The sequence below is a fragment of the Malaclemys terrapin genome, chromosome 5 (genome assembly GCF_027887155.1).
Source record: "Malaclemys terrapin pileata isolate rMalTer1 chromosome 5, rMalTer1.hap1, whole genome shotgun sequence".
Taxonomy (NCBI): Eukaryota; Metazoa; Chordata; order Testudines; family Emydidae; genus Malaclemys; species Malaclemys terrapin.
Genome location: NC_071509.1, coordinates 25,301,107 through 25,315,274, shown reverse-complemented (window position 1 = coordinate 25,315,274; position 14,168 = coordinate 25,301,107). Strand labels below are relative to the sequence as shown.

Sequence of the window (14,168 nt, the reverse complement as noted above, 5' to 3'; positions counted from 1 at the left end):
TATCAAAGAAAGCTATCAGATTGGTTTGACATGATTTGTTCTTCACAAATCCATGCTGGCTGTTCCCTATCACCTTACCACCTTCCAAGTGTTCCAAGTGCTTCATATAGATGAAGAACAAGATTGGGGAAAGGATGATCACAACTCTCTAGGCATAGCCCAAGAGCAACAGGTGAAGGTGTCTCAGTGTGATCCCGTTGCCTCTATTGCACCTATAAGTTGCAATGGGGGATTCCACGGCCAATCATATTAAATGTTGTGGAGAGCTCCAGCAATTCCAGTTTGGATGTACCCTGTCAGTGGACTTCTGTTTCGCTGCCTGCTTCCATGTGCAAATGCAGTTGCCCATGCTAATGGTTATGCACATTTTTAGGCCTTTTGAAATCATAACCCTTAATATCTAGTATTGTCTACAGCTTACTACATTTCTGAAATTACACAAACTAAAAGTGTATCCACTATACAGCCATAACTTTAAAAAATGTTTTTACATTCCTGGAGAAGGCTTGCAGCATTTTTGATTAGCCAGATAACAGTATAATAAGGAAGCAAACAGACAGCATAGTCTCGGAGTCTTCCATTAGCAGCAATAATATACTTCCATTTAGTAGCTTGAAAGAAGAAAGACTGGTATGCACGGTATTGTGATGAAAGGCTGTAACTAAAGTATCATTCTGTGTATTGCTGTACTAAGCACATTTTTGGCCAAACTGTGGACACAATTTACCCCACTTACTGAATTATGTTTTTAAACAGTTTACTGTTGATAGGAACACCCCAACTTGTTTAAATTCAACGTACTACAGAATATATTGCAGCGATACAGTACTGTACATTTCCTCTTCTAGCACAAATATTTCTGTTCTCATAGTCTCTGTAGATTTTAAAACCAACAATAGCTGCTGCTTTGATTACAGCTCGAGTGCAGTGTGACTGATTTGTTACTCTGGGCTGAATCATCCTGAAAGAGAGCTGATTGGTTAAAAAAATGCTGACTACCATAGCAACTAACTTGTGACCTAGCTAATGTGCAATGGGTATTTCTTTGCTTGAATCGGAGCCACAAGTGAAGATAGCAAGCCAAATCTGGGCCTGGTGTAACACCACTGATGCCAGTGGAGTTACACCAGGGATTGATATGGCCTACTCGCTGTAAGAAATGGTTTTATTTATGCTTTTTTTTCCTGGTACGCTTGGTGCTGGGATGCAGAACCAAATCCTCAAATATTTATCAAATTGCGGAATGTCAGTAAAGTACCAGTATACAGACAGCAAGGAAACGTTTATTCCCTGGTATTGATTCTGCATTTTTATATTCACCATCAGATTCTTTGCAAAAACAAATAGTATTGTGTATTAATAAATTCCTCAATCATAGAAATGTAGGGCTGGAAAGAACCTCAAGAGGTCATCAAGTATACCTAGACAATCCATGACAGGTGTTTCTCCAGCTGTTCTTTAAAGCTTCCAGTGACAGGGATTCCAGTCCTTGGAAGCCTACCCCTATAGTTAGAACGCTTTTTCTAATCTCTAACCTAAATCTCCCTTGTTGCAGATTAGGATGATTATTTCTTGTCCTACCTTCAGTGAACATGGAGAACAATTGATCACTGTCCTCTTTATAACAGCCTTTAACATATAGGAAGATGTATCAGGTCCCTTCTGTCTTCTTTTCTCAAGACCACACACGTGCAGTTTTTTTAACCTTTCCTCAGAGATCAGGTTTTGCAAACCTTTTAGCATTTTTGTTGCTCTTCTCTGAACTATCTCCAATTTGTCCACATCTTTCTTAAAGTGTGGTGTCCAGAACTGGACACAGTACTCCAGCTGCGGCCTCACCAGTGCCAAGAAGAGTGGGACAGTTATCTCCCATGTCTTACAGCACTCCTGTTATTACACCTCAAAATGATATTTGCCTTTTTTTTGCAACTGTATCATGTTGTTGACACACATTCAATTTGTGATCCACTATAATCCCCAGGTCCTTTTCAGCAATACTACTGTCAAGCAAGTTATTTCCCTTTTGTAGCTGTGCATTTTATTTTTCCTTCCTAAGTGTAGCACTTTGCACTTACCTTTATTAAATTTAATCTTGTTGAATTCAAACCAATTCTCCAATTTGCCAAGGCTGTTTTGAATTCTAATCCTGTCCTCCAAAATGCTAGCAACCCTTCTCAGCTTGGTGTCATCCGCAAATGTTATAAGCATAATGTACTTTCCACTGCATTATCCAAATCATTAATGAAAATATTGACGAGCATCAGACCCAGGCCAGACCAGGTGGCCCAGGGCCCCATTTGATATGGCCTCCCAGTTTGACAACGAATGGGATTGGCTGAATAAGTGACTGATAATCTAGTCATAGTTATCAGAATATAACAAAAAGGATTAAAAGCCTCTCAAGGAACATCTGAAGAGAATACTGAAAATCCACACTATTATTCAAACGGTTATTTCCTGTAATGAGCAGGATGAGAGGTCTGAGACATCAGAAATGGGGACAATCACTTACTGAAAATAAAATTTGAGAGCTAAATTGTGCCCACTTGGCACAGGCCCACAGTGAATGTGGGGTAGAACCACGCTGCCCTAGAAGGACACGTGGAGTCACAATGCCTCAGGATGATAATGCCTTCCAGGGCTCCTAGGACGAAGGAAGGCACTGGGGCTGTAACTGTGGTTGGCTCCTGTCTGGGCTGGGGGGAAATAGGGAACCCTGTCCTACCTGGATCCATTTAAAGGCCAATGAAAAATCTGCCACCAAATGAGGAAATGATGCATCAAGTTAAAAATGCTCTCACAATGCATCCAATTGCATTAACATTAAAGGCCAACGCCAACCATTTTAAAACTTGACAGCATAAAGTTAAGCACCTAAATCTGTATCTAGGCTCCCAAATAAGTGGCTTCATTTGCAGAGATGCTGAGCATTCACAGCTTCCACTGAAGTGAATTAGACATCAGAGGTGCTGAGTACCTCTGAAAATCAGGCATTTGTTTGGAGCCTAAATATGGACTCCGGCACTTTGTTTAGGCTCCCAAATTTGAAAAATTTGGCCTGAATTTCCACACTTGCATACAGTGGATAAAATATTGCACTATTGAGTCACTTTTTTTCACACTTTGGATCTGATACGGAGAGGCTGCAGAGCTCCTGAAACTTCAGCTGATGTCAGTGGGTGTTCAAAACCTCTGAGGATCAGACCCCTTATGCATTAAAATAAATTCATCTTTAAATAACATGCTTGCAACAAAAACTCTTGTATTTAGAATCAGTGAAACCCAAATGCCATTTCATTATTTGACGCTGTTAATTTCCTTTGACTCATTCTAATGATGTAGCTGAAAAGGGGCATATATCTGGTTTTGTCACCAATCGCTGAAATGTCATCTGTTAATGTCATTCTGATGAGGAACCTGTTGTTCTAGCTATAAACATGTAATTTTCATAAGTCTCAAATGGGAGTCACGAACCATCTCATACAAAGTACACGCATTCCTTAGTAAAAAAGAAAAACAAAACCCATACATGTTATGGAAAATGAGGGTTGACACTCCACTTATAAGCTCTGTTTTTATTTCGTGCAGAACTGCAGTGTGTTTGGTAAAATTATTTAGAATTCCCTCTTTAGTTATTTGATTCAAAAACTGTCGACACTTATAATCTTGATATATGAGTATCAATGAGAAAACCAAGGCAAAGTGGTTCAAGAGACTTACCCAAAGCCACATTAGAGATCTGTGGAAGAGCAAAGAATAGATTCCAGCTCTTAGGTTTTATTCACAAAATCATTCTTCCTCTCCAAATCTCAGACAGTACTTGGTAGGCCTTGGAGCCACAGCAGGTCGGCTTTTATTATTTTTTTATATTACCGTAGTGCCTAGGAACCCCAGTCATGGACCAGGACCCCCACGGTGCTAGGTGCTGCACAAACACGGAACAAAAAGGCAGGTCCTGCCCCAAAGAGCTTTTGCCCATAGGAGGAAATGTTTTCAGAATGGAAATCATTTTGTTTCCCTCCCCCTCACACACATCCCAATCTTGTACTAGAAGAAAAGCGTAAGCAACAGACTGACAAGTTATTTTGAAACGGAGGCCTGGTCTACACTAAAGACTGTGAAAAATCCACAGCCATAAACAACATATTTAAGTCGACATACACCCGATGTAAATAACATTAGGTCGATGGAAGAATTATTTCACTGACCTAGCTACTGACTCTTGGGGAAGTGGATTACCTGCACCGAAGGGAGAACCCCTCCCACATCAGTATAGAGAGCATGTATACTGAAGCACTACAGCAGCACAGCATTTCAAGTGTAGGCAAGCCCTGAATCCTGTTGAAGTGAGTTTCTTTTTAGCTCAAGGAATCATTACAGACAGTTATGATAAAAACACTGGCATTTTCCTGAAATCAACAACAAAACAAAAAGCCCTGTATGTGTTGGTCCAGATTCTGTTCTCACCAGAGTAACTCCATTAAACATGTGGGTTGCAGAGTTGTAGCTGTGTTGGGAGACACGGGTGAGGTAATATCTTATTGGACCAACTTTTTTGGTGGAAAAAAAGTTTTTGAGCTACACAGAGATCTACTTCAGGTCTGGAAAAAGTAACCAGAGTGGCACAGCTAAATACAAGGTGGGACAGGTTGTTAAGCACAAGGTGTAAACATACTGCAGAGACCAGTTAAAGTGAAGTATCAGAGGGGTAGCCGTGTTAGTCTGAATTTGTAAAAAGCAACAGAGGGTCCTATGGCACTTTTAAGACTAACAGAAGACTTCTGTTAGTCTTAAAGGTGCCATAGGACCCTCTGTTGCTTTTTACAGTTAAAGTGAAGTGGACAATTAACACCTCTGCAGTCATAGGACAAACAAGGGTTAGTAGATTACAAATTGCTGTAGTGAGCCATAAAGCCAGTGTCTCTGGTTTTATGATTTTTGGGGTCTAGCAGAGTTATGAGTTTAAGTTCACAGCTTGTCTTTTGAAGGTGTTTTTTAGCTTTCCTTTGAGGACAAGGACTGAGAGATCCCATATGGAATGATCGCTTTGGGAAAGTGTTCACCCATGGGTGATAGGGTGTTTTTGTCTTATTTTTCTGTGCGAGTTCAGTTGAGACCATAGTGATTATCTCATTTCACGCAGTTGTACCTAAACCAGTGGATCAAATGCTCCACCAGCAACTATGTGGGTGAAACCACACCAATCACTACGCTCTCAAATGAACTCACACAGAAAAAAAGCTGAAAACTACTTGGATATTCTCAATGCCAACAGAAGACAGTGCACTACAGAGCGCTTCTAGCTCTACCCAATGCACAGAGCCCAATACCAGCATTGAACCTGTAGTGAGGGCTCCATAGTAGTCTGGGGGAATGGAAAACAATTGCAAGGAGACAGTACCCACTCTTTATCCAGGGGTATTTATATACTCTTCACTCACCTAACTGGAGAGGGTAATCTTGGCCTCTCTTTTGCATGGATAAATATCTGTACAATTTTTGTTATATAATTGCACACGTCTCTTACACAAGTAAACAACATTTACTTTACCATCTATTAGTAACTGAAAATTACCAAGCAATTTTCAACAAAAATTAAGTAATTTGACATGACCATTAGTAGTTATCTTACTTCGTTTTACTATTTAAAAATTACTCAGTATTTTCTGAGTGTTCATAATAAGCATAACTGAGGAAGACCTGCAAGCTCCTTGTTGCAAGCAAAAGGAAACTAACAAATCAGTGTCATTTAAGTAAGCGAAGCCATTCTACCACCTAGCATGTGTGGAACTGCTGATGCAGGTGGTCGCTATGTATTGGCAACTGCTGTATGGATCACTGAAAGGGATCAAGTAAACACAGATGGAGAATACCCTAACAGGTTTCCAGTGTAGTTCAGTAACTAAAATATAATTATGTTGCTGATACGCAGACTTGGAGTGGAGCTCTTTCCCATAATACTTGGATATGCATGTTCCCAGAGGTTCTGAGGTTTAGCAGTTCATGACGTTCATGTAGTACAGTGAAACAGGCAGTTCAATGTACAGTTCTATGTTGGATAATGATGTTCGCAGAAGTTACTGTGAGCAGAGGTTGGGTTATATTAAGAGTGGGGAGTGAAGCAGCAGCATGCATTGTTTTTACCATTCTGTAATACCTGTCAAAGGTTTCCAGAGCACTTCACAAATAATTAGGCCTTGTTATACCCAATGAAGTACGAGAGGGGTGTTAATCCCATTTTCCAGATGAGCAAACCGCAGCACAGAGAAGTTAGGTGAATTGTTCCAGAACTCTCACATAATCAGTGGTGAGCTGGGAAACAATGCTCCTTAAGTACACATGTTCCACAAGAAACAGAAAAAGCTGCTTCCTGAAGTTTTCTACACTCAGCAAAGAAAACTGTTGACAGAAGATGGCAAGCAGAAAAGAGTGGAGCTCCTGAAAAGTGACTAAGAAGAGAAAAGTGAAAGTCTCATCTACCTTTATTTATAAATATTTGGAATCTATGTCACCTATAAAGAAACCTCAGGCTCCAGCTAACAACTCTCAATTACAATAAAACACATGCAGACTCTGGATAGGTCACTTCTTCTAGGAAGCAACTGCTTTCAAAAAATACCTTTATTCATTGCATGTATTATAGGGTGACAATACACTTGATAAACTGAAGACAACCTTAACACTTGTTCCTCTTCTGTGGAGTCTGCAGGTCACCGGAAGGACTCCCTGTAATCAATCAGCCAGCGGGGGAAAACAAAACAAGTGATGGCACCCTTACCTCCAACCCCATCTTCAGAATCAACCTCGTAGATGCTCTCCCCTTCCATGTTCTCTGCAGGGCCAGGCTGAATGCAAGGTTTTCTAGTGATGACCTGTTTCAGGCTCCAGAAGGAAGATGAATCCACACACTCTGCAGCCAGCAAGTAGTATCTTTCAAACAAAATGTAAAAATAAAGCCATTGGATTATTTCTGTTGAACATTTTGGAGTTTGCTATTTTTCCTTGCCCCCCAAAATTATGAGCTCTTCTGTATCAACCAGTTCTGACGGCAGAGATCCTCATCTTGGGCCACTGAATATCCCTGGACAGCTCTCAGAGTGAGGTTTAAGTGGAGAGACCATTCCAATTCATCCAGTGGACATTCCAGCTGTAGATAGGTGTAAAGATTGGAGTGCACAGAAAAAGGACAAACAAAACCCCTCATGTATCTAAAGATGAAGGGAAACATAGCAGGAAGGCTCACCCCTTTTCCCAGATTGGACCTAAGTATCTACCTCTTTCCATTACCCACCTCCAGTCTATGTTTGTGTCTCATACTCATGTAATTCCCACCTCTTTCTTTTTAAAACAAAAATCTCACATGGATGGAAAAATATACTGATGAATCAGGACATGTCCATGTCTCTGAATGGAAGAAACCAACAGCAGTAGAGCAGGGAGGAGTTACTAGAGTAGTTTTTGAAGGAAGAGGTGGAGAACTATTCCCAGGCTTCACACACCATTCTCAGATGCTCATGATTTATATAATATAATGAGAGGTGAGACCAAAACCACTCTTCTTCTCTGGGTATGAATTTTGCAAACCCGTTAAGACTTAGAGAAGAAAATGGAACATGAAATACAGCATTAAGAACACATTGGCAGACCTGTGTCTTAGAGGAGTGAATTAGGACAGGACAAGAACACAACACAAGATCGATGGCTTGGATCAAATACATAATGATCTGGCCTACAGAACATAGGTCAGGTACTACAGGTTACAGAGCAGTGCATTGGCAATCTTCAGCCTTTGTCACTTTCACATGAGTGAGTAACTAATTTCTACTGATAAATCTCTGGCACCAAACTGAAGGTCCTTCTCTTTTGCTTTCCCACATCATTAGGACTCCAGCCAAACTGCTTCATCCAACAGCCTTTTACAGAGGGCTGAGAAGGGGACAGAAAATTCACAGTGACAAGTGAGTTGGGCCCCATCTATGTTTTGTTGTTTTCAGTTTCCTTTCTTCAACTTATTAACAAATTAGTACGGTGACATCAACAAATCAGTGTGTATACATATATTAGAAAACAGTCAAGTGCTATGTCATTTTGTTGGTAAAAGAAGTGCATACCTAAGTGTTTTACACCAGATGATCTCTACATCTTCAATTGCTTCAAGCTTCCCACTCAGCTTCTGCGTGTTTTTGTCCACTTCCCTCTGGTTGAGCCAGCTCTTTCAATGTGCCATGTGTGAGCCATGTTATACTGCATGCAAGGCACTGCAAAACACTCAGCAGACGTTCCACGGAGCGAAAGTTGTTGTGCACCCTTCTTGTAATGTTCTGGCTTCTCAACCTCATTTTAATGTTCCAAAAAAGGTATTTCAAATCAAGGCTCAAGTTTATCTGAACGATTATATCTACCATTGGCTGGGGTTTGAGGATTGAAAAAGGGTCCATATAGTAAGCCTGATTTTCAGTGACGAAATATCCATTACAAAAACTCTTAATTTGGTAAAGAATCCATAATAAATAAGTTCCATTTAATAAAAATAATATTTTAACATACTTACCAAACAACTGGACTTCAGTGGCCATAATATCAACCTCTGGATGAGTGTTCACATCTGAAATATTTAGATGCCATATGTAGATCTAGGGTATTTTGCAAGAAGGTTAAAAATTGTGGTCCCGGTTTATAAAGTACAGTGCCATCAACTATGCATCCCATGGCTTGAAAAAAATCTGTTTTATTCTTTCCAGGATTTAGTAATGTTTCTGTACAACTAACTGAATTTTTAGCTAAATGTTTTTAGAAAGTCTGCAGTGCAAATTCTCATAATTTGAATTTTCAACCAAAAGTACTTGTGAGTTCTCATAGGGGAAATGTTCCCTGGTTCCATTCAGATCATCTGATTGTAAACACTGGCTGGACAGTTTAGTCCTTTTATAAAGCGATAGATATTGTTGTGAGATTTGTATAAAGTGGCTGGTAGCCAGATGGTTTAGCACAGTGTCTAGAAACAAACGAAGTTACCCATTGAAATGTACCTAATACAGACACAGACTTCCATGTCTAGTGCTGAAATGTCAAAAAGGCAATGACTTGAGCATGGCTTGCTCTCCCAGAGACTAGATCACAGAGGTCTGAGATATCTTTTTTATCCAAATAGCAAAGATATAACTATTCTCACTTTTCATCTACAGTAGTGTTTTCTATTCCCCAGATTTACCAAAGAATGTAAGGTGTATGCTGCCAGACAGAAGATTCTCTTCAGCCTGCACTACTTAGAGCTATTAACATCTAATTCATTTCGTTCTATTGTGATATCAGTCAAAGGAAAGAGGCCTGATGGAAAATGTTCAATATATATGATGCAGGTGTTTATGCAGCTTAATATATTTGTTTATCTGTGTCTAAATATAAATATGTGCCTTTGTCAAAACCTCCTTAATGTAGCTCACTTTACGGTGTGGTACTAAAATAAATCAAGTTTATATCCCTTTATGGAAACATATGTGCAGAGTAGTAAATTATAGGGATTCCAAAGTATTAAATGTATGACTGTTGGTTACCAATACCTAATTTTAATATTATATTACAGTTCAGGTACTTCCCAAACAGTGAATTGCTAACTGTACTGAAAAATTAATGCCCAGAGAACTTATCTTCCTCTAGTTACAGAATTATCACTAGGCCTATTATGGGAAATGAGTGCGGTGAAGAAAAAAGGGAAACCGTAAAACTACTTTTTTAATCATGTATTATTTTACATTTCTTCCTTTTCTAACATATTTTCCTTTATTTCATGCTTGCTGAATCTCTCCATGTTCCATCTGCACAATTGTTACTGTTAACAGCACTTCAACATTTTTTATTTAGGAGAAAAGATACTCTATTGTTCAGTTCCCTAGTTATGAGAATTTTTTTAATTAAAAACTGAAACCAAACTGCTGCAGCACTACTGAAAACTTACAGCTGCTCAGATGTAATCACAGCAGCGGGGTAAAAGCAGAGGTGGAATTTTTAGAGCAGGATTGCTTCACACTTGGCTGTGTTGGGGATTAGCTTTGCTTTCTATTTGAGACACATGAATTTGGAATTTAAGAAGTTCGCTGCTCCTCTTCTTGGTTATAAGGCTACGTATGAGTCATGAATGGAGTTAGTACAGAACAGAAATGATGCACAGATGGGTTCCACACATTCCAAATTTGCGAGGGTCAAAATACCTACAGTACAAGTTGTTGCCTTTGGCTGCATCGTTTTATTTTTAAACAGTATAATGCTCCTTTTTCAACCTACTGCATGCCCCTCCTTAACACCACACAATGGGCACATTTCACCAGCAAGTTCCAGGAGGTAGAGCAATGATGTGTAACCTGTGATCTGGGCACGCTTGTTTCCTTTGAGGTGCTACACTGTTACCCTCCAGGGTGACTGTATTAAGAAATTTATTTGAGCATAAGCTTTCGTGGGCAACAGCCCACTTCATCAGATACATAGAATGGAACATATAGTAAGAAGATATATATTATATATATATATACACACACACACAGAACATGAAAAGGTGGAAGTAGCCATACCAACTCTAAGAGGCTAATTAATTAAGATGAGCTATTATCAGCAGGAGGAAAAAAAAACTTTTGTAGTGATAATCAAGATGGCCCATAATCAAGTCGGCTGCAATACGTCGAATTCAGCTACGCTATTCACGTAGCTGAATTTGCGTATCTTAAATCGACTCCCCGCTGTAGTGTAGATGTACCCTTAGTCTCTGACAGCCAGACATGTGCAGGTCATCTTTGCTCCCTTTGTGCTGCCTGCGCCCCAGAAAATACATTCTACAGTACTGATAGAGGCCCCTCGACCTTTCTGAAATAACACGTTTGGTCCTCTGGCTGGAAAGGTTGGACACAGAAGAACTTAAACATTAACGCTCGGTAAAGTACTAATACTGCCTTATAGCTACATTTTAAAATACAGATCAACAAGCAAACATTTAAAAGTGACGTGCTTTCTCACATGATTTAGAAACGTGCAAAAATCAGGGCATGGAAAAAGTACTTAGCATTTATTAGCACTTCCAATTGCCAAAGCATTTTGCAAATCGAAAAGACTTCCACTGATTTAAATGGGCTTTGCATCAAACCCTAAGTTGACATCCAGGCAATAAGTGTGATATGAAGAGAAGCCAAAATGTGGATATTTACCACAGTGACCACCAATATATACACCTCTTCTGCAGCAACAAGACTCTCCCTGTACACAAGCATATTTATGTTCCAAGTTAACCAATAGAAGGGAAGTTATCAATTTACTGATACATTATTAACAACCCTGTAGTAATCAGAGTAGAAGCAAACCTGTCTGCCTGGTACAGACCACACAGATTCCTCCAACAAGGCATAGTTTTGCAAGTTGGCAATAGCAGGAGTTACAGTGGTGTTAAAAAGACAAACCTATGCCAGCCTAGGACTGTAGCAAGAAGGCACCTGTTTTTTAGGTTCCTTCATTAATTCACTTTGACTTGAGGAAAATTCATGTGGGTGAACGTGAAAGGAGTATTTTGCATTCCTCCTGAATGAGTATTTAGTTGAGTAATGCCAGGTCTGTTAATAAAGCCTATGCCCTTTAGCAGAATATCATTCAGATCTGGTATGCATCACCAAGAACTAATGTATTGGTCTTGCCCCTGGGTAGACATCACCTATATTCAAGGGAGCCTGCCCTGTCTACCTAGGTGTTCATACCACTCCATTTCCTCACTTGCTGAGGGGATTTGTTCAAAGGAATGGAATCAATCTCGAGACTCTTGACATAACTTTTGACTTTGTCCTTCCACAGAAAGCCTCCATGTGTTGAACATCATTGGAAATCTTTTGACCAGTTGCACAAGGTGTCCTGATCATGTTTTAAATAATCAACTCATAACACATGCCCTCCTGACCCCAAGGCTTGGTAACAGCAATCACTCTTAGCAGGGCTTTCAGTAATGCTGCACCATCACTCACAGAAGCATGACTATTTAGTGGGTTGAACCTATTTGACTAGCATGATACCTTTCCCCCCGCAGACAGCACTATAAGTAGGTGCTAAAGTAATGGGGGAATTCTTCTTTCTTTCTTTCACATTGACAATAAGCTCAATACTTTACAATACACAAAAAACCCACGAAGAGCTTGCAAACTAATCTAACTAGCTTGGGTATCGATCAGCAGCGGTACAGCTGTGGCAGCATTTGCCTCCGCATGCTGTACAAGCCCATGCAGAACCTTTCTTGTAACTGCTGAAGCTTCGCTGCTCTGGCATCTGAGTTAGCTAGATTTATGTCCAAACAAGGGGCAATCTCAGTCTGTAAATGCAGTGTAAGCATATATTAAAATGAAGCTACAGGATCAGATGCAAACTTTGAATGGCTTGCTCATGGTTCCCATTAAAATCAGTGCATGTGCTTGAGATAGGGCAAAATTTGGTCCAGAAAGGGAAGGAAACTAGCTTACAAACTAGTTGTACCGATTCCCTTCTCCAAAAGATTATTCTAAAGATTATTGAAATAAGGGAATTTTAACTTAAAACTGTTTCTATTTTCATATAGTTGACCTATCCCTGAACAATCTCGTTATATATGCCAAACTGTTATTTCCAAGCACCAGTCATAAAATCTCTTTCTGCTGGTTTTTCTTTCAATACATATTGCAGCCACTACAAAGAAAATCATTTAGTACATTAGATGTCTGAGTTCCCCCTTGTGTTCACCATTCAGTCTCTTTGCACTGTAATAACAAAAAAAGAGTTCAGCACAGCACTTACATTATTTTCTCTCTGGAATGTAGTGCTACTGAGCAACTGGGAGTGTTTGCTGTGTAGTGTGTGTGTGGGGGGGGGGGGTTCTGTTCTGTGGGGGGGGGGGTTTCTGTCTGTTTCTAAGCCTTTTTTTGGGGGGGGGGGAGGGTGAATTGAGACTGAATAGCCTCATTTGAATATAGTAAGACACCAGAATGTCCCACTATTCCATTCCTGAAGCCTGTACAGCATCAACAAAAGCACAGAATGGAGACAGCAGGAGCAATAGTGAGTGACTGTATGGATGCAATTCTCCTGGTTATTTCCCATGATTATATATGCTACCATTAGGTCAAGTTGCCTCTCTACGACAGAATACTTTATAAAGGTGTGGCATGAACCGTAGGCTGAGAGTCAGGAATTCTAACCTGGCATGATTCACTCTCTGTTACCTTGTACTAATCATTTACTCTCTGTACCTCAGTTTCTCTAAGTGGAAATGCAGATGATAAATGCTAGCATGCAAGGGGTGTTATAGGGATAGTTATTATTTGTAAAGCACTGTGAAGATGTTAAATATTAATTAGGACTATACATTGCGCATTACATACTAAGACTTGTACTATTCATTTATGGTATCAAAAACGGAATGCGGAGTGCCATATCAAAAATCTTTATTCAAAAGCATCATCAACAGACGTTCATGACAAAAGGGTGGGTGGTTGGTTAGTTCAGATGTCCTTTCTACAACATGCCACCCAGTTAGTTCATGTCACATGCAACATCCCTAGGAAGAAAAATTATACATTCATACTTAAAAAGTATACAGATTAATTAATACACAGAATAATACCATAGTATAAAATTCTACTATTGCTATCATCAATAACAAAGCCTTATCTTGAGGAAACCCTTTGCCCTGGTGGCTATTCATTTCATTAGTAGAGAGATTCAATTTACAGTCTAATCATATTTTAAGTCTGACTATATTATTGTGCTCTAAGTTACAGTAAGGTAACATAGCAACAGGATATCTATTTCTAGGTGAAGGGGCTTGTATTCCATTTTGAAATTTACATTCCTGTTAGCCACATTTAAAGGCAGAAATTAACAATCTGGAAGCATATAATAAAAACAATAAAGAAAGCATACAAAAATTGCTCAAAACATAATTTACCAAAAACTGAATAATATTTGATTGCCAAATAAAGATACATTCAGAATGAAGAAAGAATACAGATGAAATAAAATAAACCTCAGATCAGTAACAATATGGTTACATTTAGAAGCCTGCAGAGCATGAACACTTTGCTTTTCATGGGCAGTCTTAGCTGACGGGCTAAATTAAACATATAATGTACACAGAATATTTTCTCATTTTCTTTAACATTACTAATCAGATA

General features: G+C 39.4%; 1 protein-coding gene across 5 annotated transcripts in view; it reads right to left on the bottom strand.

The window, feature by feature from the left end:
• PPP2R2C (protein phosphatase 2 regulatory subunit Bgamma) overlaps positions 1–14,168 on the bottom strand; it is a 267,643-nt gene that overhangs the window by 126,895 nt on the left and 126,580 nt on the right. For 2 of the 5 annotated variants that reach the window (XM_054030917.1, XM_054030918.1), the window contains exon 2: positions 6,779–6,930. The exons of the other annotated variants lie outside the window; for them this stretch is intronic. In XM_054030917.1, coding sequence (XP_053886892.1) covers positions 6,779–6,827 — 49 coding nt within the window. In that variant the 5' untranslated portion in view covers positions 6,828–6,930. The remainder of the gene's footprint in view (positions 1–6,778; positions 6,931–14,168) is intronic. 5 annotated transcript variants of the gene reach the window in all.